Consider the following 25231-nt stretch of genomic DNA (forward strand, 5'->3'; position numbering starts at 1 on the left):
TGCAGCTCGGCGCCGAGCTGGACGAGGCGCAGCGGCGGCTCTTCCCCGCGCACTGGTGGGCGGCGGGGCATCTCGGGCCGGACCTCGACCAGGCGGCGGGGTGGTTCCGGCAGTCGTGCAAGGTGCTGTTTTTGACGGCGCGGCAGGTGGCGCACCTGCCGTACCTGCTGCGGGCGGCGGCGGCCGGGGAGGAGGCGGCGGCGGCGGCGCAGTACGCGCCGAGCCGGGACGCGGCCATGGACGCGGCGCGCGGCGTGTGCGCGGCGTACTGCGAGTTCCGGCACTGGGCGCGCGGCGGCGCCGAGATGTGCCAGGTGATGGACTTTCGGGCAGCGAGCGCGGCGCTGGTGCTGGTGCTGGGGCACTGGATCTCGTCGGGAGCGGCGCCGCCGGGGGACGCCGATGCGGCGGCGGTGCGCGACGTGGCGCTGTGTCTGCGCCAGACGGCGGCGGTGATGGACTGCAGGGTCGCGGAGCAGGCGGTGCGCACGCTGGACGTGCTGGACGCGGCGCGGCGCGGCGTCTACCTGGCCGACGACGACTACGACGTCGTGGTGCCGTATTTTGGCCGGATCCGGGTCAACAAGGCGGCGTTTGTGCCGCCGCAGAAGCCGCCCGCGGCCGCGTCCGACTTCTTCAACACGGTCGAGTTCAGCACAAACGACTTCTTGGCCGACTTTCAGCTCGACACCACCACCACCGGCGAGGCGCCGGCTGAGTTGTGCGGCGACTGGGCTGACCTCGGGCTGGGATATGCCTCGATGGACTGGGACCAGAGCTTTACGTGCGGGCCGTTTTTCGAGGTGGATGGCCGCTGGGATGATTCGTTGCTTCTAGGTGGTGGAGAAGGAGAGATGAAGCAGGAAATATAAAGGACGAGACAGCGGTGGGTGGGCGTTGGGAGCAATGACTGATATAGGATAATCGACGAAATGGTGAACGGGGGCGTCGGCGCTTTAGCAGAATCTCTGAACTTTGATCTGTTCATCCTGCTTGGTTTTCATCTTGTCTCGACCACGGTCCATACTTCAATGTACGGAGACAGTGACGATCTAGACGCCGAGAGAATCGAGTTTATTACGAACTTGCACATGAGATAAATTCCCAATCTGAAATGAGCATATTCGAATACCGAGGCAACACTGTTAGATAATACGGCAGACATGGTCAATCTGAGCCGATTGAAACAGAAATTCTTTCATAATACATTTTTTTTGTCTTGTTTCTTCTTCCTTAGCCAACGAGGCTGCGCAAGTCCTCCAGAGTCCAGCCACGCCACTTGAGAACGACGGCGACGAGGACGAGCAGCTTCCACTGGCCGAGGATGCGGCCGAGGACCGAGGTGGTGGATCGTCCCTCGCGGTCAAACGAGACGGAGCCGCCGCCGCCAGTGGCCTTGATCTGGGCCAGGGCCTTGGCGTTAGTATACGGCGGGTAGCGGAAGGAGAGCATGGCGTCCATCCAGGCGGGGATGGAGGCGATGGTGCGGAGGTGTGTGAACTCGCGGAAGCCGTAGATGCCGTGGTAGGCGCCGGTGCCGGAGCCGCCGACGCCGCCAAAGGGGGCGTCCTTCATGGCCATGTGCAGCAGGCCGTCGTTGAAGGTGACGCCGCCCGAGTTGGTGCGGTCGAGGATGGCGCGCTGCTCGGCGCGCGAGTCGGTGAAGCCGTAGAGCGACAGCGGGTGGTCGTGGGCGGCGGTGTAGGCAATGGCCTCGTCGAGGGTGCCGTCGAGGATGGGCAGGATGGGGCCAAAGAGCTCCTCGGACAGCAGCGCGTCGTCGGTGGTGACGTTGTCGACGACGGTGGGCGCAAAGTAGCGCGTGGCCGGGTCGCGGTCGCCGCCGTAGATGATGTTGCCCGACGACTTCTCCAGCAGGCCCTGCAGGCGGTTGTAGTGGCGGTCGTTGACAATGGTGGTGACGTGGGCCGGGTGGGCGGCGGGGCTGCCGCCGAGGTACTGGTCAAAGTACTTGGCGAGCGCCTTGAGGAACGGCGCCTTGACCTTGGGGTCGACAAAGACGTGGTTGACGCCGACGCAGACCTGGCCGGCGTTGAGGAACTTGATGTTGGCGATGCGCTTGGCCGCGAGGTCGACGTTGGCGTTGGCCGTGACAATGGCCGGCCCGCGGCCGCCGAGCTCGAGCGTGACCGTCGTTAGGTTGGGCGCGGCGCGGGCGTAGATGATCTTGCCGACGACGGTCGAGCCGGTGAAGAAGATGTGGTCAAACTTGTGGCCGAGCAGGTGGTTCATCTCGGCGGGGCCGGCGGTGACGACGCGCACCGCGTCGCGGTCGAGGTACTCGGGCACGATGCGCGCAATCAGGTCCTGCGAGGCCGGCGCCAGCTCCGAGGGCTTGAGGATGGTGGTGCAGCCGGCGGCCAGCGCGGCCACCATGGGCTCAAAGAGCTCCATAAAGGGAAAGTTCCACGCCGAGATGATGAGGGCGACGCCCTTGGGCTCGCGGCGGATGCGGGCGCCGCCGAGCAGGTTGAGCGGGTTGGTGCGCGCCGGCCGCTCGTCGGCGTTCCACGCCTTGATGTGCTTGAGGGCCTCGAGGATGGCCGTCTGCACGCCGGCGACGTCGACGGGCAGCGCTTCCTGTCGGTGCTTGTTGAGGTCCGACTTGAGCGCCTCGACGATGCGCTCCTTGTTATCCTCGAGCATCCACCACGCCTTGCGCAGCTGCGTGATGCGCCATGCCAGCGGCTTGGTCACGTTGGACTTGAACGTCTTGGTGACGGTTGCGACGGCCTAGAATGAGGTCCATATTAGTACATGTGGGCGGGTGGCGAACTGGTGTTGGTTGATAGGGGCAGTGGCGAGAGGACGGGGTGGGAGGGGGAAACTTGCATCGTCAATCTCGTGATTTGTGCTAAACGGCATGATGGCGAAGAGCAAGAAGTGATTGGATCTGCTATTCGTTCGGGGCTGTGTGAATATGTTGTATATGTAGCAGAGAGAAAATCAGGATCGCGGGAGCTGCGGAGGATCTGTGCAAACGGTCGTCTCGAGTCCACTAGCTTGGTGTACCTCGGCACGGTAATCTGGGGGAGCCCGCCCCCAGATGGCGCACGTAGTGGACAGTCCCCCCAGTTGCTCCGCAGCTCCGGCCATGGAGATGAAGCATAGCGTAATAAGGCCGTCCCCGGCGTTGATGACCCTGGAAGGGTCCGAAGGGTTCTGATGGCGATTGAGGGCTTGTCTGGTTGAATCGGGGCCATCCCGCAGACCTGTTATAGTGTCTGGACAGCCAACCTGGCAACCTGGGGAAGCTCCAATTTCTGTGTGTCTCATGTGACAGACTTGATTGCCGGCAGCCTAGGTACATATCTATAGCCTCGCTTTGTCATCACGCCATAACTGGACACGTCCTTTGCTACTTTGAATTCGAGATCAATTAAGTGCGCAATAGTGTACCACTCGTGAATTGAATTACGAGTTTATGCACATTAAAATCCTAGCATCGTCCTCCAAAACATTCGACTTTGAGTGTATCGAGCTGAAAAAACCAGCCAAGCTTCTGGGGAATCATCTCTGCACTTTCCAACTATATATAAACAAGGCAACCTGACTCTACAAGTCGTACGCCTGAAACAAAGAACAATAATTCACGGGCCAACCCCGATGATCAAGAGCATACAGATCCAAACCAACGCCGCAACCAGCCGCAGATGACTTTTTTGTTCAAGCATCTCTTGTTCGATTACTTCCATCTCGCGTTCCCTTCCAGCATGGCATTCATTACGTGCGACTCGTCGTCAGTCGGTCCGTTTCGTTCCTATTCCGTCTGGTCTCTCTCGCTCGCGCATGTGCGTCCGTTCGGGCATCAGCCTTATTTGGTGGGAGGAGGGCCGGGAGGAGGGGCGTAGCCACCAGCGGGCTGGTACGTGTTCTGGGGCTGCTGGGGGCCGCCGTACTGCTGGTTACCGTAGTAGCCGTCGTTGGGGTTCATGGTGGTGCCGGTATTCTGGGGCTGCTGGGAGTTGTTGCCGTAGTTGGGCGGTGCCTGATAGCCCTGCTGCTGCTGGTTGTAGTTGTAGCCACCTTGGTTCTGGTTGTAGTCCTGCTGGGGGTAGGTCTGCTGAGGATAGGTGTTCTGGGCGTTGTTGTTGTTGTTGCCACCCCATTTGTTGCCGCCCATCCAGCCGGTGCCGTACATGGGCTTGGAACCCTTGCGCGAGCGGCGGCGAGCGCAGCAGCTGTGCGTTTGTTAGTCTTTACACTGGTTGTGGGACGACAAAGGGCTCAGAGGGGGAGAGGAGCGCACCTGCAGAGGAAGAGGAAGACGAGAGCAAAGAAGATGAGGACACCGACGAGGACCCAGCGACCCCAGCTGTACCAGCTGTTGCGGTAGCAGTATCCGTTGCGGTACGAGTAGCCGCTAGGGCATCGGCTGCCGATGAGGCGGGGGTCGAGCAGGTTTGTGGCGTCCATGATGAGGTGCGGAGACGAGCGATTGATTTCCGTGCGGGAAGCTCTTTTTCGTCTCGACGGATAGGTGATTATGATGAAGGAGGAAAAGGAGGATGCTTTGGGAGAGTGGGAGGGACGAAAGATTGGGACCCCAAAGAGAGCGGCGGACGCGACCAGTCTTCTGGTACCAGAGACCAGAGGCGCGGCGTGGCACTTGTTGCAACTAAAAAAGTGGAGACAACTAGTTAAGTGACGAAGGTCAAACAGGGCTGAAATGGTCGCAAAGCCGGACGGAGAGAACTGCAAAGTCTGGTATTTCCGCTAGAAAAAGGGTTATTTTTCCTTTTTCTGGTGATGGCCGAGCAATTTGGGTTTAAAAATTGTCAAGAGAAACTTGTAGAATCGGATGAACGCAAGAGAGAAGTCGTACTAGTTCACTAATGGCCAAGGCGAGGCGAGGACGATTAAGGTCAGAATCAAGGCCCCCCCGGCAAGCTGAAAAAGAGGCGGAGCCAGACTACTGTGGCTGGGCAGGCCTGGGCGTGCCCACACACGGAAAAGGATTCGGTGTGGTGCGGTGCACGTCCTGGCCAGATTGCCTTGACCCGCAGAGGAAGGCCTAAATAAAATGTAGGCGTCACTCATACTTGTGTGTTGCCGAGTTGTAATTAAAAAAAAAGAAAAATATCTTCTTAAAAAAACATTCCTCTGCCTATTCTCACCCCGGCCAGCTTGCAAGTCTGGTCTGCTCAAAACTTCATGGCGCACATGCTCCGTCCTTGGCCTTGGGTGGCGGTGCAGCAGTTGCCAGACGTCATATCTGCGAAATCGTACAGAGTTCTGCAAGCCGGCATGTGGGGCGCTCCGCTGCAGTCGAAGCTTGTTCTGCCCAACTCGCCTTGCTGTGTGTGTGGCTTGGAATTTCCCGAATTTCCTGTGGCGGCCTCTTTGAACGAGGAATGTACCTACCAGCGGGAACAATACATTATTCCCGCGCATGCACTCGATGAATTCATTTCCGCCGTTCTCGAGCAATGTAAAAACCAACAAATAATAACCATAATAGCAAGATGAAAGAACTGTAGAAAAAAAAAGTCTTGCGTATATACCCGTCATATGACACCAACATCACTGCCACATCCTGCCCGCCCGCCAAGACTACACCACCCAGCATCCTTTCAGCAGCGCAACAAGATGTAGCCACTGACAAATCCTGCTCTCTCTCTGCAGCAGAATGATTGTCCGAAGTCTGGCACCGGAAAATCCACCTGCGTGTGTCCCACCGCGTGCCTTATCCCGATACCCGGCCGCGCGTTCAACTGTTGTCATGTCGTGGGTGGGTGGCTTAGCAGGCATCGTAGGCGCACCATCAATTTAGGTAACAGTGGTCGGCAACGGAAGAGCCATGCCGACGGCATGTCGAGACCCTGTTGACGCGAAGCCCAGGATGCGCAGTATTTCCGGTACTTTGATAAAATCTTGAAATCGTTTCCAACTTTAGTGTGGAGGGGATGATCGGCTCCGTCTCGCCGGTTTCATATACCAATATAGGATAGGGATGCTTGTTATCAATGTGACAAATTCCGTTGCATGCAATCATTGCGAGTGCTGCACACTGGCGACTGCAGATGATTCAATCTCGATGCGGCACTGTCGGTCTTATCATATCGACCTATTTATAACTGCTACCACCCCAGTCACATCAATCCCGGAGCAAGCAAGCAAAAAACGTCAACACGGCTTGTACTATCTGCAGGCTGTATAAAAATGCGCAAAATCTCCCTGCCTTGACCTCCATTTCTCCTCCTCAAAAGAAACATTCTCCTCCTAAAAAGAGACTTTCTCCTCCCCCCAAAAAAAAAACGCTCTCTACCGGAAGAAAACAATACTCGTTCTGCAGCCTTCTAAGCTGTTTTCGCCATCACTGAACGTCGCCATTCTTCACCCGTCTCGTAGTTGCAGCGCAAAAAGGACAACAAGACAAAACACGCAAGGGAATGAACAAGTCTGATACGTACAAAAGGAAACCGTGACGCCGTGCCACCAATGGACAAAAAGAGCCATGGAGATGATTGCTTTTATTGTCCCGAAAAGTAAAGAAAGCATCAACGCAGTAGACATCATGGGTAACTTTGCGCCTCAACATGATTCGTCGAGAGGGGCCAATTCGCGGATTAGGCCGCCATTGCTTGTAGGTCATTAAGAGGGGTATTACATGATGACAGGTCCGCATCTGTAGTTTCCACGCAGCTGGCGTGGTGGTATCGTAGTCGTAGGGTATATAAGGCATCGTATAGGGAGAGTCGGTAGAATATAGCGAGCAACGCGATTGCAGCGGGTGAGGTACGTGAGCCGTGTGCAATCAAGGTACTGGCTGGGGACAGGCAGGCTGTTTAGAGGCCGCTGCGAGGGAAGGAGTAGCGGGTTTTTCGGGCTTCCTCGGCCGCCTTGGCGTTTCGGTCGGCGACTTGCTGGGCCTGCTGCTTGGCGGCGAGAGCGTTGATCTTCTCGCGGGCCTTGATCAGGCTGCTGTTATCCTGCTGCTTAATCTTGGCACGGATATCGTAAAGCGCCATAAGAGTAGAGGCGCGCTCCAAGTCATCATCAACCTGCAATACGGGTTAGCGTTTACTTGTCGCATTTCTTGCGCGGCGTGTGCAAAAAGCCTGCATGCGCGGGGTATTGTTGGACTTGCATCTGAGCCGCCACCGCGCGGAGTGCCGGGGATTGAGTTGGTGTTGGACGAGGGACGGGATAGGTTCGGCGAGCTGATGAGGATGCGACGGCCGAGCTTGTCGAACTTGGGCAGGCCCGGTTCCGTGGACCAGTGGCGACGCATGGCGGGAGGGCGCGGCTGCTGCTGCTGGGGATGTGAGGTGGAGGACTCGTTGGCGGATTCGGGTCGGACAATGGGGACATTGGCATTGACGATGGCGGCGGCAGCCTGGGGTTCCTGTTGGTCAATGAGTTAGTATCGACAAGTAAATAGGGCGATGATTTCCATTTTCTGCGGGACAGGAGACTGGCAGTGGCTGGCTGGATGCAGGAGCAAGCACACGTACCGCGGCGCCAAGGTTACTCAAATCGGCGAGGACCTGGGAAAGCTGCAGGCTCTCCATGACGACAGATTCTTGTACAAGGGCTGTGAGATGAAGTAGAGATGACGGAAGCGACTAGGAACAGCAACTGGCAGCGAGAGGCGCGGGGCCAAAGCGAGCCAGAGCAGTCGCGGCGAGGGAGGCGGTCGAAATACGGTCGCGAGGGGATCAATATTGATTTGTGGGCTGAAAAAATGTGGCCGATCGAGTATGGCTGGTCGGCGTATCAAGAAGGTAGCGAGAAAAGACGCAAGAGGGTTGTAGTATAGTTATTCGATGTCCTGCGATGGGGGCTCTGGAAGTCGTTGGGTGGTGGTCTGGTTGGTGTTGAAGAAATAGGGATCGAGGTTGAGCGCGTGGGTGAATTATTAGAGGGTGGGTTAGAGGACATGGGCGGGAAACGAGGCGGCGAGTTGGCAAGTCTTGGCTACTACTAAGTAATTTGTACTAAAGACAGATAGATGGACGCAGCCGGCGGCGTGCACGAGGCGGGGACCACAATATATTACAGCAGGTTCCACTGAAGCAAGCGAAAACTTTGAGCTGAGTTTGCAGGAGAGCGAGCAGCAAGGCTGGAAGAGGAAATTAAAAAGTAAATGATGGTCATGATGTCAGTCAAGATGAAATGTCTCTAGAATATTTTCTATATTATTTAGCATGGAACTGTATCAGTGAGCCCTTGCGACATGTTCTGGTATTTGTACAGTGACGTGACGTGTCTCCGCTTGCGGGCCTGGTCCCCTGTACATTGCGCCAACCCACTGATTCTCGCTGTAATTTGCGGGGTCACGCGCTAACCCCCACACTTGGAGCCTGTAGTTACTGATACTGGACTGCCGGTATATACTTGCACCTGAGTGCCCGTACTTCGTTCTTTCTATCCGCGCGCATATCCCCTTGACGTCTAGATACCTACACATTCTACACAGTACTGGTCATCATGCATGCTTGCTGGCAGATGACTCCAAACAACAAAGCAAGTCAGCACAAGAAAGAAGAGAAAAAAAAGAAAGAAGAACCACCTGCCTCTGCCTCCCGATCACGCACACGCATACCAAGCATTTTCAGCACGCCACCAGCCTGTCTGGCTCGATCGCCGCCGCCCCAGCTCACGCCTGCCCCTGGCCGCTGCTGTCATGCTCCCTCTTATTACATATCACCCCGACCCCTTGCGTTTTGCCCGTCGCCACCCCGCGTCCGTTCTCGCCGTGTCCTCGAACTACACGAGCAGCGACGCCCTCTCCGCGTTGCTTTTACATACTTCGTATATGCTGCTGCTGCTGCTGCTTGCTCGAGATCCCCCAAACCTCCTTGTCCTAAATAACTCTCCAAAAAGGCCATGTATCACGCCCCATCCCACATCAATCATCAAACCAAGCGCCGCCCGCGCACTTGACAGCCCCTTTTCCGCCACGTCCATGCTTGCCAGCCTGCTTAATTCGTAAATTAGCCTCGACAGTCGTCACCCATCCCGTGAGCTCTGGCGTGGCCTCCCACACACACGCATAGTCTGCATTTCAGCCTGTCACCGTGCAGAACTCGGCCACACACCACCGGACCAGCGGCCTCGGCGCTGCCAATCAAGCTGTCCTGCAGCCACGGGCGAGGAGTGGCTTTGGTTCGTCCGTAATTCGTAGTCGCAGGCGAGCCGGCGCAGGCCGCGACTCGGTCTTGCATGCGCGCCCCAGCCGGATTGCCTCTACTTGTCCGGCGCTACACACTACGCAGTGATAGCTCGGAGAAAAGGCAGCCACTCAGCTGAAATGCAGACTACCCCTAATTTTCCCATATATCTATAGTTAAACAAAATATCCCGAGGTTGGCGCCGCCCCGGACTTTGGTCGGCGTGTGGCTTCCCGCGGTCGCGGCCACAACTTCGCTAGCCCAGGTGCAACGTTTCCCATGCGCCATTCACTTACATAATAACTAACCGTTGTATAAATTGACTGGGGACAAGGGCCTATAAGGGGGGTGTTTTGTGTGTGCCTCGTCATTCCCAGTCGGTGTCGCCAAGCTTCATCCCATCAGAGGCCCGTAGCATCACCATCTGTGCATATCCATACGCAGTCAGCTTGAGCACCTCATCGATGAACCAGCCGACACGAGATCGCATCAGCAAACAAACACCCGACTCAATCTTGATTTGAGCCAAACTTGATAGGTCATTGTCATATGTTTGCGAGACTCTTTCTTGATCTAAGTCTGTCCTTGTTCGCCAGAGCCGTTTCACACCCAATACACGCAAACCCTTCTTTGACCACACGAGCCGTGATTCACGATGCGTACTGCGCGCACCATGTTCCGTCTTTGTAGCATTCCCACTGTATTTGTTTATTGACTGTGACCATCTGTCAAGGACACTGTGAGAAGATCCGCAATCACACCTCAGCTTAGATGCCCTATTCAAACACAACAGAGAGCACCGGCAGGCTGCGAGCCATCACCTTACAAAATGCCGGATCCTTGCACTTCAATTTGTCTTGATACAAAATTCCACAGATCCTTCAACTACTGGCACTGGCATGCTCTGTTAGTGTATGTCCTGACGCCCATGGTTGCCGACCAACACAGCCAACAACAATCCTATCTCGACTCACGCTCCTCCCACCGGCTCCCACCGTTTCCAGCCCGACTTCTCTGAACCAGACTGGACGTCTACGCCCCCGTGACATCGTCATCATCTTTGGCTTTATCTCAGACTTCCACCTTTTCCTTTTCCTCTCCTTCCTCTTCATCTATGCCGCCTTCGTATTTCTCTCTCTCGTCTTTTTTCGCCGCATTATTTTCTTCTCCGCCTCGCCCGTTACATTCTCCATCTTCCTTATACTCCCCCTCTTCTCCTCTATCTTCTTCACATCCTTCCCATTCTTCATCGTCCTACTTTCCTTTCTCCGCTGCTCCTCGTCCATATCCACCATATCCGCCATCTCCCCCACAGCCTCCTCCATCGTCGAACCCTGCGTCTACGGATACGACATTGCCTCTTACTCCTCTCTTTATGATATCACTGCTCAAGTATATCTTTCATTTTATTTCCTCTCCTCAGTCTCTCCCAGCGCCTCTCTCGCCTCATCTTCCGCCTTCTCCTCGGCCTATTCCTCTTCTTCTACCACCTCCATCTGTTCGACCAACTCCTCTTCTTCCTTCTCTGCCTGCTCTTCCTGCTCCCCCTGCCCCTCCTGCTCTTCCTCCCTCTCCATCACCTCCCCCTGATCCGCCATCGTCTCGTTGCCATAATCGTCCCCTTTCTCTTCCTCTCCGCCTCCCGTTTTTTCCTCACCGTCTTCTTCTTCCTCCGCCTCCGCCTCCGCCTCCACCTGAGCCTGAGTCTAAGCCTGCTCGGCCTGCGTCTGCTCGGCCTGCGCTTACGTCTTCGCCTCCTTCCGCTACTGCTCCTTCTCTTCCCCCTTCTGCTATTCCCCCTCTTCCTCATTGTACTCATCACCATACTCATCATCATACCCCTCCGTATACTCCTTCTCCTTGTTATTGTTGCTTTTTATTTTTCTCTTTCTGCTTCTCATTCATATTCTCCCTCTTCTTCGCCTCTTTGTTCTTCTCCATCTACTCTGGCTTCTGGCGGCCGCAGCTCCCAACTCTGCTTGAGTATCGCTTGCTGCCACCAAGCTGGCCAGGACTACCGCCAGGCTGGCCGAGACTACCTACAGATTGGCCAAGACTACCTGGACGCTAGGCAACCAGTTCTCAGGGCCGCTTCAAGGTCCCCTCAAGCAGATATATCGGGTCAATGCCGCCCAAGTCCGAGATGCTGAAAAGTGGGTGACGCGAAGGCCACCCGCGTGGTGAGGTGGTCCGAGATGCCCATGACAACAGAGACTCCAATGGTTCACGAGCCCCTGGCGAGTAGGAACGCGGAAAATCATTCGGAGGAGGGGAGGGGATCGTCGGGCTATGTTCTATTAGTAGGTTAAATTTTGAAGACATAACTACTACTCATAGTACACCGTCAAGATACTGGCCACATTGTCATCAAAATGTATTCATACTATCAAGTGCTACAAAGTAAACCAATAAAATTCCAGTTCCGTTTCCCATTTCGCGCCAGTTCCAGCATCAATTCATAGGTACTTTTGCTACTTTATTTGGTGATGCGGCAGATAAGGTCGGAGCCATCGACGGAGTCGCCTTCCTTGACCTGCAGGCCGGAAACCTTGCCGCTGTGGGGAGCAGAAATAACCATTTCCATCTTCATGGCCGACAAGACAGCAAGAGGGTCGCCCTTCTTCACCTCCGAGCCCTCATGCACTCTCATCTCAACCAAAACACCAGACATGGGGGCACCAACCTGGCTCGAGTCGGTGGCATCGGCCTTGGGGCGGCTAATGTTCTCGACGGCAGCCGTCTTATCAATGACGGTCACCTGGCGGACCTCGCCATTCATCTCAAAGAACACTTCACGCTGGCCAGTGTTCTCACTCAGGGGACCGATAGCAAGGAGCTTCAGAATCAGAACCTTGCCCTTCTCCAGCTCAACGTTGAACTCCTCACCAATCTCAGGTTTGGAGAGGAAGAAGCGCGTAGGAAGGACAGAGAGGTCACCGTACTGGTCAACAAACTTGCGGTAGTCCTCAAAAACCTTGGGGTACATGACATAAGAAGCGATGTCGCATTCAGTAACGGGGGCGCCGAGCTTCTTGCCTAATTCCTTCTTGACCTTGGCAAAGTCGACAGGTTCGAGGTAGAGACCGGGGCGCTTGTCAAGCTTGCGGCGTCCGCGCAGGGCATCGGTTCGGAGAGGCTCGGGGAATCCGCCGTAGGGCTGACCCATCAGACCCTCAAGGAATTCCAAAACGGAGCCAGGGAAGTCGAGCTCGCTAGCACGAGCCTTGACTGCCGCAGCATCAAGACCGTTGGAAACCATAAACTGAGCAAGATCACCAACAACCTTGGAGGTAGGAGTGACCTTGACAATATCGCCGAGGAGATCGTTGGCCTGTTCGTAGGCCTTCTTGGTCTCAAGCCACTGGGAGCCGAGACCGAGCTGCGAAGCCTGGAACATCATGTTGGTGAGCTGACCACCAGGGATTTCGTGCTCGTAAACCTCGGGGTCGGGACCAGCAAGGTGGGCTTCGAAGGGAGAGTAGAGGAGGCGGAGCTGCGACCAGTAGGTGTCCAGAGCGCGGACCTGGTGAGGATCCAGACCAGGCTCGAGGCCAGATCCCTCGAGAGACGCCATAATGGCGTTGATGCTGGGTTGGGAAGTCATGCCAGACAAACTGTCAGTGGCAGCGTCGACAGCATCGGCACCGGCCTTGGCGCAAGCAACCATGGAGGCAACGCCAGTACCGGCGGAGTCGTGAGTGTGGACGTGGATGGGCAGGTCGGGGTATTTCTCGCGGACGGCGCCGATCAGAAGGGTAGCAGCGTGGGGCTTGAGAACACCAGCCATATCCTTGATGCCAAGAATATGGATGTCGAGCTTAACGAGCTTCTCAATAAGGTCGAGGTAGTACTCCAAGTTGTACTTCTTGTGGGGGTTGAGCATGTCACCGCTGAAGCAGACGGTACCCTCAACAACACCACCAGCCTTGTGGACAGCCTTGATACCGACCTCGAGCTGATCAATATCGTTCAGAGCATCAAATACACGGAAAATATCGACACCGTTCTTCTTGGCCTGGTCGACAAACTGGTCAATGGCATTGTCAGGGAGAGAAGAGTAAGCGACACCGTTGGCACCACGCAGAAGCATCTGGAATGGAATGTTGGGAACAAGCTTGCGCATCTTGCGGAGACGGTCCCAAGGGTCTTCGTACAGGAAGCGCATGGCGACATCAAAAGTAGCACCTCCCCAGCATTCCAAGCTGAACAGGTTGGACAGAGCGTGGCTGGTCTCCTTGGCAATGTTGAGCAGATCAACAGTACGAACACGTGTGGCCAGAAGAGACTGGTGAGCATCACGCCAAGTAGTATCCATGAGAAGACATCCCTTGTTCTGGCGAACAGCCTTGGCAAAGGCCTTAGGGCCCTGCTCGATGATGATGTTTCTCCAGCCCTTCTGGCAAGGCTGGCTGACATCGACCTTGGTGCCATCGGATCGAACAATTTCAGGAATGATGATTTCGCCCTTGAACTTGGGCTCTCCAATCTGGCCCTTGATGGAACTGCCGTTGACGGCAACATCACCGAGGTAAGCGAGCAGCTTCTGGCCTCTGTTCTGGCTGCTGAGGAGATCAAAGAGCTCGGGGGTATCGTCGATGAAGGTGGTCCAGCAGTTGCTCTCGATGAAAGTAGGATGGGTAAGCAGACGGGCCAAGAAGGGAATGTTGGTCTTGACACCGCGGACACGGAACTCAATGAGAGCACGGAGAACCTTTCTGCGGGCGATTTCGTAAGTTGAGCCGTGGCAAGTGCACTTGACCAGCATGGAATCGTAGAAGGGTGTAATGACTGAACCGGCGAAACCATTGCCACCGTCAAGGCGAACACCAGCGCCACCGGCAGTTCTATAGACTTCAATCTTTCCAGTGTCGGGCTGGAACTGCTTGGCAGGGTCCTCAGTGGTGATACGGCACTGAATGGCAAAACCGCGAGTGGAGATGCGATCCTGAGTCAGGCCAAGCTGGGCAAGGGTGGCACCAGCGGCGATCTGGATCTGAGCGGCGACGATATCGATGCCGGTAATTTCTTCGGTGATTGTGTGTTCGACCTGGATTCTGGGGTTGATCTCAATGAAGTAGTATCGGTTCTGCTGGTCGACAAGGAATTCGGCGGTACCGGCGTTGCGGTAGTTAACCGACTTGGCCAGTTTGACAGCGTCGGCGAGAATGGCGTCTCTGGTCTCCTTGGGGAGATCCTTGGCGGGAGCAATCTCGACGACCTTTTGGTGGCGACGCTGGACGGAGCAATCACGCTCGTACAGGTGGACAATGTTGCCGTGGTTATCACCAATGAGCTGAACCTCGATATGCTTGGGCTTGTCAAGGAAACGCTCGACAAAGACGGTACCGTTGCCGAAAGCGGACTTGGCCTCGGAGGTGGCACGCTCAAAGTTCTCCTGAAGGCTCTCGGGCTCGCGGACTACACGCATACCACGGCCGCCACCACCGTAAGCGGCCTTGATGATGATGGGGAATCCATACTCGTCAGTGAAGGACTTGACCTCTTCGTAAGTGGCGACGGCACCCGGGGTACCCGGGACAACGGGGACTTGGGCTGCTATGGCGAGCTTTCTGGCCGAGACCTTGTCACCGAGGGCATCAATGACATCGGGGGAGGGACCGACGAACTAGAAGAAAGGTCGAGTCAGTGAGTGAGAACTTTGCTCGCGGGCGTTGTAGAGCAATTCGACGTACAATGAGACCAGCCTTTTCGACGTTGCGAGCGAATTCGGCGTTCTCGGAGAGGAAGCCGTAGCCTGGTGGAGTTAGCTCGGGAAGTGCTGCAGAGTGGCGTCCTTAGCAGAGTCGTACCGGGATGGATCAGTTGAGCGCCATGCTCGACAGCAATCTTGATAATTTCGTCGCCGGCGAGATAGGCACCGACAGGGGTATATTGACCGCGCTTTCCAATCACGTAGGCTTCGTCGGCCTCTGTTGGGACTGGTTAGCGTGGGAGCAAGGTGATGAGGCGGGGTAGATGGCATACTTTGACGGTGCATGCTTAGTCGATCCTCATAGCTAGAAATGGTTAGCGAGTCGTTGAACAAAGAAACTTGCTTGATTGAGCAATGAGCTTTTGTACCTGAAGACGGCAATGGTGTGTAGAGAGAGTTCGTGGGCCTGCGCTTGGGTTAGATTCGGCAGTGCGCACTGGCAGGGTAGGCGGCTACTTACAGTTCTGAAAATCTAGAGAGCAGAGCCACCATGGTTAGCTCAGTCGGATAGCAATTGCGCCGCCATTCGTAAATGGAGAGGATGTTTCCATACTCGAATAGCTATAGAGCCATTGTTAGCAGCTTGCGGCGCGGCGGGGAGCCGTAGAGAGCGACTTACGGATTTCACCACGGTTGGCGACTGCATGTTGAGGCCTCGGTTAGCACAAGACTCGGCTTTGCGGGGAGAGCCATTGGCGATGGGCGGTAGCGGCAGAAGCGCCTAAAAACACTGACCGAGAATCTTCTTGAGGTGCATAATGCTCGAGTTGGCGCGGATGTGCTGGACCGTCTGCTGCTGCTGGGGCTCGTCATCGGCATCGTCAAAGACGTCGTTGAAGGTGAGGGCCTGCTGCGGCGGGGACGCAGCCGGGACGGGCGCCATGATGGGAGATTTTGTAGCAGAAGAGAGAAAGGGCAAGGAAGCGGCGCGAATGGAAGGGAACCGAGATAATGATGCGATGGAAAAAAGATAGAAGACGGGGAGGGGAGAGAGATGGCGAGGCAGTGGAGGGGGGGGAGCTGGCGGGCTACTTAAAAAGGTTCACAAGCAAGACAGCCGGAGAAGGACGGCGGGGTACAAACAGACAAACAGCGACGGGCAGCTGGCATTGGCAGGAAGGAGGAAGAGGAGCAAGAGGAGCACCGCCAGTCTGGTTTTGTCTGGTTTTGTCTGGCTTTGTCTGTCTTTGGTTTGGCAGCAGGTACCTGCCTTCTCCTCTCACTTGGTACCTACCGTGGTGGGGGAGGGGTGCCGGCTGGACAGGTATTAGGTACTACTAAGGTAGTAGCTTTGCTGCGACACCAGCACAAACTGTACCCGTGCTGCCCGCCTCCTTCATGGGCGTTGAACATGTCTCGTCGCAATTGGCATGCTGGTAGAAATAAAAATAGACTCCCCTCACTCATGTCTACTTTTCTTTCTTTTTTTCAATCTGTTGTTTTGTTGCATAGAAGCAGGTCTATATAGGTAGCTATGGCTTGACCTCCTCGAGCACTAGGGGTGTCGTTAAATCCCATCGGTACATATACCTCCTCTACCAATCGGTACTTTGGTACCTACCTGTAGGTACAGGTAGGTAATAATAAGCCCTCAGTGACCGAGGCGGCCTCGCAGCCCCCCATGAGCTACTTTTTTTTCTTCCCACAGCGTCTCTCCAAGCTTCATCAGACTCAAAGGTCCGACTCATTCTTTGAGTCTGCCGCGACGCCAAAACTGCCACAGAAACGCCCACATGGGGGCTTGCAGGCTCACAATCCCTCGACGCTCAATGCTCGACATGTATGGTGGCCGTGGACCGCGGGGCTCTTGATTGCTCGGTCGCCTGCAGCAGGAGCACAGCCCGCAGGGTGCTTCGGCCCTCCAAATGCCGCGCCCCGGCTCAACGGAGAAGGACGCCGAGCGTCGAATCGATCTGTCTGAGGAGAATTCTTGCCCAAATCATGTCCGTTTTTTCCCTCTACTCTCCCGCCAGATCCATGGCAAAACTCATCCACGCTCACGTCGGCACCCTCCGAGGCCGAACCCCCTCCCTCTATGTGGTCACTCTGTCTCCGGTTGCCCAATGTCTCAGACGCCAACAGCCTAGTGTTTAAGCTTGTCGTTCTTGAGATGCCATCACCTTGTCAACTTGTGCCCTGTGCACTTGTGCTTGGCGCTCCAAGCACGGAGTACAGATTACGGAGTAACTAATATGTAACCAACCATCTCCTGTTTTGCCGACTTACCAGATCCCTCGAGTGCGGGCACCCGAAAGCCACGCCCCTCTCTGTCAACCAGGCCATATATAGACTCCCACAACAGATGCTCCAGCTGACCACCACTGAGTCCAAAGTATCTTCTCGTGTCAGCACTTTTGTCTGAGACGCTGTATCAGACGTCGTCATGGACGCAATAAGATCTACCACCCCGTCACAGCACCACGCGTCGCTTGGCGACAGGCATACGCCGCCTGTCCTGCGTCTCACAGCATGGTCTGAAGGCACACCTTTTTGCTTGCTCTTCTTGTTGCGTACGGATAAATACCTATCGTTCCAGGGATCAAGTACTTGCCTGGCGTAATAGCTGACCACCACCCACTAATCCGCCCTGTAGCTTCTGTCAAGTCCGCTAAGCTCGTACCGTTTCAGTTGCGTTGTTGTGAGCAAGATCCAGCCCGTCGGCCCTTGTCTTCCCCCATTGGCCAATCACATTCACCGGATAACGGCGCATTACACATTACGGACGGATTCAATGATCAATCATGTACATCAAACAACTCCAAATTCGGTGTAATAAGCTTGCAGACCAAAGACTCTATTTTGTTTCGAGTCCAGAATTCATGGTTCTTAGCAACTTATTGGTCACTAACCCCGTCCTCGAGACATGTGCCAAACCTGGAGCTTTCTCAACTCTTCTGGGCATCAACCTTCTCAAACTTCTCAACCTCCTCCTGACTTCACTGTCACAGCAAGGAGACGAGATGCGCTACCACGATGGAGCGCGCCAAACTCGCCGAGACAGCAGGGTTCGCATCCATCTTATTGCTACCGCTCTCCGAAATCAATCTCAGATTTTACTGAGATATGAGTAAGAAAAGTGTCAGCCAGTAACCCGCCAAGGTCTGTATTACCGAGTTGTATTACCACAGGCTTGCCTGGCCCCCTGGCCCCTCGCACTGCATTGTGTGAGACCTGCGGGATTCGAACTCGGTATAGTTTTTTTTTTTAAGAAGCTACAGCCGGTTGGCCAACGTCTAATGCTCACTACCAGGTCAAACTGCAGCGTATTGCTGCTAAAAGACACGGCGGGCTCGCAACCGCCTTTACCGTACTCGGGTAGTCAATTCAGAGGGGGGGGGGGGGTGTATGGAGCAATCGCAAGCCAACACGGCTTCCTCTGTACTCTCTTCATGGCCTTGCCCTCATTGACGAGAAAACATGTGTCACTGGCCCAGCATCTGAGAAACCGAGTGGGAGAAGCACGGGGCAAGGCGAGGTGGCCGCGTGATGGACATAGCCGTATGCCAGATTCGGAACAAATCGAGACTCCCACGAGCACATGGTTCCTGACTATTTTCGCCTGCCATGTGCCTTGAGCCGCCGGTCGCCGCCTGTGTCCGCGCCTCCCTAGCTGGTTACGGGCCACGGCACCAGGCGACACCAAGGAACGCGAAGCGTTTTTTCCCGGGACCGTTCACGGCTCTAATGCACAAGGTACTATTTCCCTCGGTTGCTTGTACGTAAATCGTTACCCCGTGTTTTCCTCACGGCTATACCTACGAGCCCGTCCGCATCTGACTTTCGTCTCTGCCTCTCTCCCAGTAGTTGGAGGACGGGGAAAAGAAAAGCTGCCCCCGATCCAGACGGCGCTAGCCTTGGATCCCACGCACTCGTTAGTTATGAGTTAACTAGTGCCTTTTGTGCTCTTCTCCTCGGTTCCTGGGCGTACCGCGCTGCTGGTTGGCACATCGGCATTGACTTTCGCATAACCGAAACACGCCGAGTGCAGATGCATCTACAACAATCATGCGAATACTCAAACAGATTGTTGCAAAATTTGACCCGACTACCTGGTTCCTAGTAAAATAGTATGCATCCTTCCACGTAGCATATATTAAAAGGCTCAATTGACATCAAATGCCCATGGCGTGTACGTACCCCATCACACAGGTACTGACCAGCTTGTGAGGAAGCAGCAGCCTCAGTAACTATCTCGCGATATTACTCTTCTCCCTCGTCAGACCAAAGCCCCCCATGTTCTGAGCCGGAGCCACACTCTCTGGAGCCTCTGGAGAGGGACTCAGTCAAACCATGCCGGGGGATCCATTAACTCCAATGGATAGAGTATTTTATTAGTTCCAATTCCCACCTTGCTGGAGCCAAGAAGCGGAATGCACATGCAAGCAGATCAAGAGAAGAATAAGAATACACAGACACACACACTTTGACGCCATGATCCATCCACCCCACAACGGGCCAGCCTCGAGCTTCCGCCAGTCTATTGCCCGACTTGCTTGTCTGAATAGCGCACGCCGCTCGCTTCGTGACGTTGCCAGTGGCCTGGAAAAACAGACCGTATCCATTATTTCCGCCATAGTTTTGAAAATTGACGAAAAAAAAATAGTCCTGCAGGTGATCGTTTTGGTATTGCGCAATTGCCATTGGCCGTAATGCATATCTAATTAGAACACTCCTTCATCTCTCTCTCCGCGCGGCGGCGGCGGCCACCTCTAAATAGATGACAAAATGGCGGTTCTTCTTTTCTGTGTATGTAGTTGCGTATCTCATAAAATGATAAGGCTGGCCTCTTCCTTGACTTGGCTGGTTACATGTGAGGGGTCCCGGAGATAGCCATACCGTTGTACATAGATAAGACAGATAGCGGTTTATTAAATCTCTCGCTCTGGAGATAATACCGGGACAGACCAGAAAAAGCGGTCCATATTACTAGGGGTCAGCGTCCGACCTCGGCTTCGTTGCTCAAAACTTGTCATCACTAAAAATATATGCACTAGCCCCATGACGAGACAATCCAAGTCCTGGGTTCCAACAAGATGAGAAATAAAATCCCTTCTTTGACTCAACTCAATCGTAAACGGTTCCAGAACAATGGGCTGGGCATCACATGGACAGGGCACCAATCCACACCAACCCCCATAGTTAAATCTGATCCATTTAAAGCGCAACAAAGTGCCGATTTCTGTGACATAATAATCTGTCGGTTACTGGAGGATACCCACGGACACCTCCCAACCATGTACATTGATCCAATAGAAAAATTCGATTGCGTATTTTTCGTTGGAAATGTTTTGATGACGGGCCGAAGATTGACTCGCTCGTCCCATTGCAACGTGAAAGCAACGGCGGCATATCGCAAGCTCGCCGCTGGTTGACTGAGCACGGTGCGCCGGCTGGAACTTATGAGTCAGTCAGTCTGGTACAAAATACAGGTACGCAAGCGACTTTCTACCGCCTTGTTTCTATAGAGTCTTTTGTATAGGATCGACATTGAGTCGACTATGCCTGCTACCCCCTTGGAGTGTCTTGTCCCTGCAACTGAACTTCTTAATGGGAGCGAAATATGCCATTGCCCTCAGGGTTAAAATACGATGCAGCGTTGGTTTCTTCTGCAGCATCGGCGGTAAAGGTTATAACGTCGTATAACAGGGATTGGTCTTGAGAGCTATAATAAGCCCCGTTCTATGTTACATCCGAAACAGAATACAGTTGCGTAAAGTTGACAGCGGGACCTGCTATAGGCCGTTGTGATGTCAAGTTAACTCTTTGTGCTTTTATTCCCGCGACTATTTCCTTCTTATTCCTTATGTGGTACCATCTCTGTGAGATCGGGACAAATAGGCACTGGTTCCGAGAACCCTAGCCGAGTAACACTTAGTTATTCTACAAAGATGGCAGATACATGGCGTTTCGTCACATGTTCATCTCTGCAGTTACAAGTAAAACTCCACCTAGTACCGCTCCGCTTGTATCAGTAGCCCTTACAAAATATACACATAAATAGCTCTGTGACTGTACGACAAAGCTGCAGGCAGGGAGGGCCGCCTAAGTGCTTTCGTCGCACATGGCTAATCCCTCATCATTATCCGTCTCTACATGTTGCAGGCGCTCCAGAATACTTTTGTCATCATGAAAGGCTTATATTTTGTGCCTGAATAGACTGTATGAGTTTTGCTTGACCATACGAAGGCAATGATGCCGAGACCTCTTCAGACGGTGCCTGGCCGCGCCATTATACAATGAGTCCTCTTTTAGCACCATCCAAGCTATATTATGCAATGCCTCCGCTCCGAAACCAGGGTACTTTGGCACTTATCAACGATACTCCACGGGAAAGTTGCCTTGGTGCTGATCTCGTCTTGTTAATCCTGACCTAGAAAGGTGTTTCCAGCGCCGTGGTCGTCTGACTTGCTTTATTTGCCCACGACAGCCTTGGCCTTGTCCTCCACCTTGGCGGCCTGGGCTTTGGCGGCCTCAAGAGCCTCCTTACCACCCCAGTTGTGGTATGAAAGGAATCGGTAGCCCTGTGTCAGCTGCGCGCCCTCGTTGACAAGGTGGCAGGCGAAGAGGAGATAGTTTTGGGGGGTGACGGCGAGGGAGTAGCGCATAAATGTCGCAGAGTAGATGATGAGGGCACCAGTCATGCCGCCGGAAATGCTAGATGCAAGAGAAGATAGGTTAGCCAATGTTTGATTCGATAGGAAACGAGCGGCAGCACGCGCCGATGCGTGGCCAGCCTGCCACATACAGGTCGGGGCTCTTCTGCGTATCCATGACGGCTGCGACGGGAATACCAAAGTTGGAGACGGGCCCCCAGAAATCTAGAGCATAAGCGTTAGCAAACCTCCCTCCATCGAGCGACAATGCACGACGAATGCAGCAGCCCCAGACGACCAACGACCACGCGCGTGATCTCGACCATCCCCGGTTGCAAATCTCTTCAAAAAGAGAGCATAGGACTAGAAGCGGATAGCGAGATTGCATCCCGAATAGTCCGATGGTCGTCAGAGTCCAGCCGTGGCGATTGCGAGAGCTTGTCGCCTCGTCGCAAAAGGAGCTGAATCGTGCGCGAGAGCTTGGAACATTGGGACTCACGGGTAGAGCAAATATAGTTCGTCGTCGGGTTTGACCGAATCTTGGCATTGAGAGCTTTGATAACCGCAGCCATTTTGGGCGAGTCAGGTTGTGAACGTTATCAAGGGAGGTGTTTCGGTGTCGCTGGCAAAGCTCTGAGGTACAGTCCGGAAGGTCTTTTCCGCCGATATCGAAGCTCCTTGAAATTTGGCGCGGTAGAATCACGTGATCATCTCATCTACCAAACTGTTGAGAAACCAGGGGCTAGTTAGATCGCAAACACCAGGTTACATCATCAATCGATGCATCCTTGTTGCCTGATTCCCAGTGCGTCAAGGAGTTTTTTCGTCCGTAAAACGAACGAAAGTTGAAATGTGTTTCTACTGCATTGCATTGAGGCTTGAGCGGCCGCCAGGTTGAGGGCCCGTACTTGTCCTCGCAGTGGGTTGTGCTAACTAGAGGGTCTGAGCATCCACCATGATCGGCTCAATCGAAGTTCACCGGCAAGCCGAATTTGAAGTCGTGTCCGAAAGGGTCCCTCTGTGGCTCAATGACCATCAATGCTCGATGCCGCCTTATCTTAGCAAAAAGAGGCGAATGCCGCCCGCCACCATCTGGACCTCTGGCGGTGGAGACTGAGACAAACCAACTTGATTCGTCACCATCGCGCCCAAGCCCAACTCTGCTCCGACGGGAGATAGATTCATCCGGGAAATTCTTTCCGCAGATATATTATTACGGGGCAATATGCAAGACGGGAGTCATTGACCAACGTCAGAGGGAATCAAAACCAAGTTTTTGGCCAACAAACTCGTATGAGAATGCATAGAGTCCACGTCTTCTCGGGGTTTCAAATGGCGCAATGCCTCGCAATTATTCGCATCTTGCCAAGGCTGTTTGTCTTTCATTGATCCTCTGGCGGCTCCATCAAGACTCATAGGAACGCAAAAAGCAAAGACATGCGGAGATTACGTGCGATCTCCTGCCCGGACCCCAAGGGATCCCAGCGCGAGCACCAGCCTCGTGGCTGGAGCTTTGCTTTGCCCTGCTGTTCGTCAGACTCCATACCGTGGAGCAAACAATACGACATAGTTAGGGGGAGCGCATTCTCGTGGACCACTTCACGTGCTCGTGTTTGCGAATCGTAAAGTAAGACCTGTGACAAAAGCAAGTTTCGGATTGGGAATTCTATGGGTTGGGCACCCCCCCCTCTGCCCAACACCGCCTACAAGAAAGGGCAATGTCCGCCAAGATACAAGAGAGAACCGTGTCCGCCTCTAGTACCGCATCAGTGACCCCATCGCCCGGAATCCGTCGGTGGCTACGGTCATGGTCAAATTTGTTTACACCAGCACTGTGCTGCTTTGGTATCAAACGTCCTGGTCCTCTGCCCTCGTCTTACGGCGCGACGGCCGTCCTACCGCTGCAATCGACTCGGGCGTGCTCATTGGGGTATCTGCTTCCGAACCTACCCTTTCCTCCAGTGTCAACAAGTTTCTGGGGATTCCTTTTGCGAAGCCGCCGGCAAGATGGAAGCTACCGGAGAAGCCGGATGGCTGGCAAGGCACCCGCGATGCGAGTCAGTTCGGCAATGCCTGTCATCAGCAGCTGAATTCCGGCTCCAAAAACGCAGAACTCCTTAACAAGTACTTCAATACGCCTCCAGCCACGGTTCCGGATAGCGAGGACTGCCTATATCTCAATGTGTTTGCGCCAGCTTCCGCCCAGACAGGGTCCGACAAAGCAGTCATGTTCTGGATACACGGAGGTACTGACACAGCTGGCACTGCGGCGCTCCCAGAATATGATGGCACGAATCTAGCCGGTAATCAAGATGTGGTTGTCGTCACCACCAACTACCGCCTGAATCTTTTCGGCTTTCCTCCCTCATCTGATATTCCGGAGAAAGAGCGAAACCTTGGGTGAGTTCATCCCTTTCTTGAGTACCGCAATCTATTTTCCCCTTTTGCAATTAGGCTTGCGGATATTTCGGTACATACTAATCAGTTCCCAGTCTTCATGATCAACGTTTAGCATTGGACTGGGTACAACGCAATATTCGAGCATTCGGAGGTGATCCAACCCGAGTCACGATTTTCGGACAGAGCTCAGGCGCCAGAAGCGTGGACAATCTTGTTACAGCACCCCCAGATCCTGTCCCTTTTGCGGCTGCCATCATGCAATCTTCCGAGCCTGAACTCGGCATGGTTGACCGGACGAAGCAGAAGGCGGCCTGGGACTTCCTTGTTACAAGTGCCAGCTGTAACTCTACAGACGACACCCTCGAGTGCATGCGGCAGGTTCCAGCCAAACAGCTCGTAGACATCGCTGCGAAGAATGGCCTCAGCTTCACTGCGTCTCCTGATGCCGGTGTGACGTTTGCAAACTCCATGCCTACAAGGCGCGCCGCCTCACAGCTCAACCGCAAGGCAATCGCTCGCGTGCCTCTGTTGATTGGCTCCAACGCCAACGAAGCGTCGCCATTTCTTACGGGCGGTGTTACGCTGGATGATGTCATGGCCAAATTCTTGGGCAACGCGACGGGCAAGCGGTTTCTCGAGACATATCGCCCCAAGTATATAGGCTACCCGAGCCCGGAGAAGCGCGACGAGGCACTGGTCACTGACTTCATTTATACCTGCCCTACAGCTCGGACAGCCGGCGACTCAGCCAATGTCAAAATTCCAACGTGGCGTTATTTCTACAATGCCAGCTTTGCTAATACAGAGCTCTTCCCTGGCAGCGGCGCTTATCATTCCGCCGAGATACGTCCCATTTTCGGGTTTTACCCGGAGGACGGTTCCACTCCTTTCGAGATCGAGAGCTCCAAGGCGATCCAGAAGGCATGGGCTGATTTTGCAAAGAACCCAGCCGGAGGACCGGGCTGGGACCAAGCACCTTCGGTGCAGCTACTCGGTGGCGGTGCTATCCCCGGGGAGGACGACGAAAACCGCCTTGCATTGAGGACTGTTGAGGCGTCCGTAGTGGACGCGCAATGCGGCTTGTACAAATCTATTTATGACACTGCACAGCTCACAGGACTTCTCTCGAGTGCGATTAATTCGATTCTCGGGATACGGCTGTGAACCGTCCGAGTTATCTTACATTGATTGGGAGTACAAAAGCAATAACATGACATAACGGCGAGTCACAACGAATAGTACATTCTGTAATTTGGACACTTGTTCAATATCCAACACTTTGATTCAAAGCTAATCAAAACCCTTCCGCAAATTCCATCTTGAAGAAATTCCGTAGAGAGTTATTAACTAGTGTTCGAACAGCAAGCTAGATATTAAGTCTGGCAGCC

The 25231-nt window shown here is 54.3% G+C and overlaps 7 protein-coding genes across 7 annotated transcripts; 2 read left to right on the forward strand and 5 right to left on the reverse strand.

Annotated features, from left to right (window-relative positions):
• Positions 1-1233: 1233 nt before the first annotated feature.
• On the reverse strand, positions 1234-3117 carry CCM_02203 (aldehyde dehydrogenase, putative; the record flags this gene model as incomplete). Its single annotated transcript, XM_006667355.1, has 3 exons — positions 1234-2754; positions 2779-2931; positions 3034-3117. The coding sequence occupies 3 exons, from the start codon at positions 3115-3117 to the stop codon at positions 1234-1236; spliced, it is 1758 nt and encodes a 585-aa protein (XP_006667418.1).
• A 718-nt stretch (positions 3118-3835) lies between these two features.
• On the reverse strand, positions 3836-5061 carry CCM_02204 (uncharacterized protein; the record flags this gene model as incomplete). Its single annotated transcript, XM_006667356.1, has 4 exons — positions 3836-4202; positions 4271-4716; positions 4847-4911; positions 4971-5061. The coding sequence occupies 4 exons, from the start codon at positions 5059-5061 to the stop codon at positions 3836-3838; spliced, it is 969 nt and encodes a 322-aa protein (XP_006667419.1).
• A 1748-nt stretch (positions 5062-6809) lies between these two features.
• CCM_02205 (uncharacterized protein) lies at positions 6810-8263 on the reverse strand (the record flags this gene model as incomplete). The annotated part of the gene is made up of 4 exons (XM_006667357.1): positions 6810-7025; positions 7049-7369; positions 7479-7558; positions 8230-8263. The coding sequence occupies 4 exons, from the start codon at positions 8261-8263 to the stop codon at positions 6810-6812; spliced, it is 651 nt and encodes a 216-aa protein (XP_006667420.1).
• Positions 8264-9966: 1703 nt separating this feature from the next.
• On the forward strand, positions 9967-11321 carry CCM_02206 (uncharacterized protein; the record flags this gene model as incomplete). The annotated part of the gene is made up of 3 exons (XM_006667358.1): positions 9967-10049; positions 10161-10982; positions 11150-11321. 3 exons carry the CDS (start codon positions 9967-9969, stop codon positions 11319-11321), a joined length of 1077 nt encoding a protein of 358 aa, XP_006667421.1.
• Positions 11322-11613: 292 nt separating this feature from the next.
• Positions 11614-15733, reverse strand: CCM_02207 (pyruvate carboxylase; the record flags this gene model as incomplete). Its single annotated transcript, XM_006667359.1, has 7 exons — positions 11614-14763; positions 14831-14916; positions 14948-15067; positions 15123-15154; positions 15311-15411; positions 15470-15525; positions 15586-15733. 7 exons carry the CDS (start codon positions 15731-15733, stop codon positions 11614-11616), a joined length of 3693 nt encoding a protein of 1230 aa, XP_006667422.1.
• A 5527-nt stretch (positions 15734-21260) lies between these two features.
• Positions 21261-22015, reverse strand: CCM_02208 (UPF0041 domain-containing protein; the record flags this gene model as incomplete). The annotated part of the gene is made up of 3 exons (XM_006667360.1): positions 21261-21504; positions 21596-21668; positions 21943-22015. 3 exons carry the CDS (start codon positions 22013-22015, stop codon positions 21261-21263), a joined length of 390 nt encoding a protein of 129 aa, XP_006667423.1.
• A 1235-nt stretch (positions 22016-23250) lies between these two features.
• Positions 23251-25007, forward strand: CCM_02209 (carboxylesterase hlo, putative; the record flags this gene model as incomplete). Its single annotated transcript, XM_006667361.1, has 2 exons — positions 23251-23843; positions 23936-25007. 2 exons carry the CDS (start codon positions 23251-23253, stop codon positions 25005-25007), a joined length of 1665 nt encoding a protein of 554 aa, XP_006667424.1.
• Between the last annotated feature and the right edge of the window lie 224 nt (positions 25008-25231).

Source organism: Cordyceps militaris (assembly GCF_000225605.1).
Source record: "Cordyceps militaris CM01 unplaced genomic scaffold CCM_S00002, whole genome shotgun sequence".
NCBI lineage: Eukaryota > Fungi > Ascomycota > Sordariomycetes > Hypocreales > Cordycipitaceae > Cordyceps > Cordyceps militaris.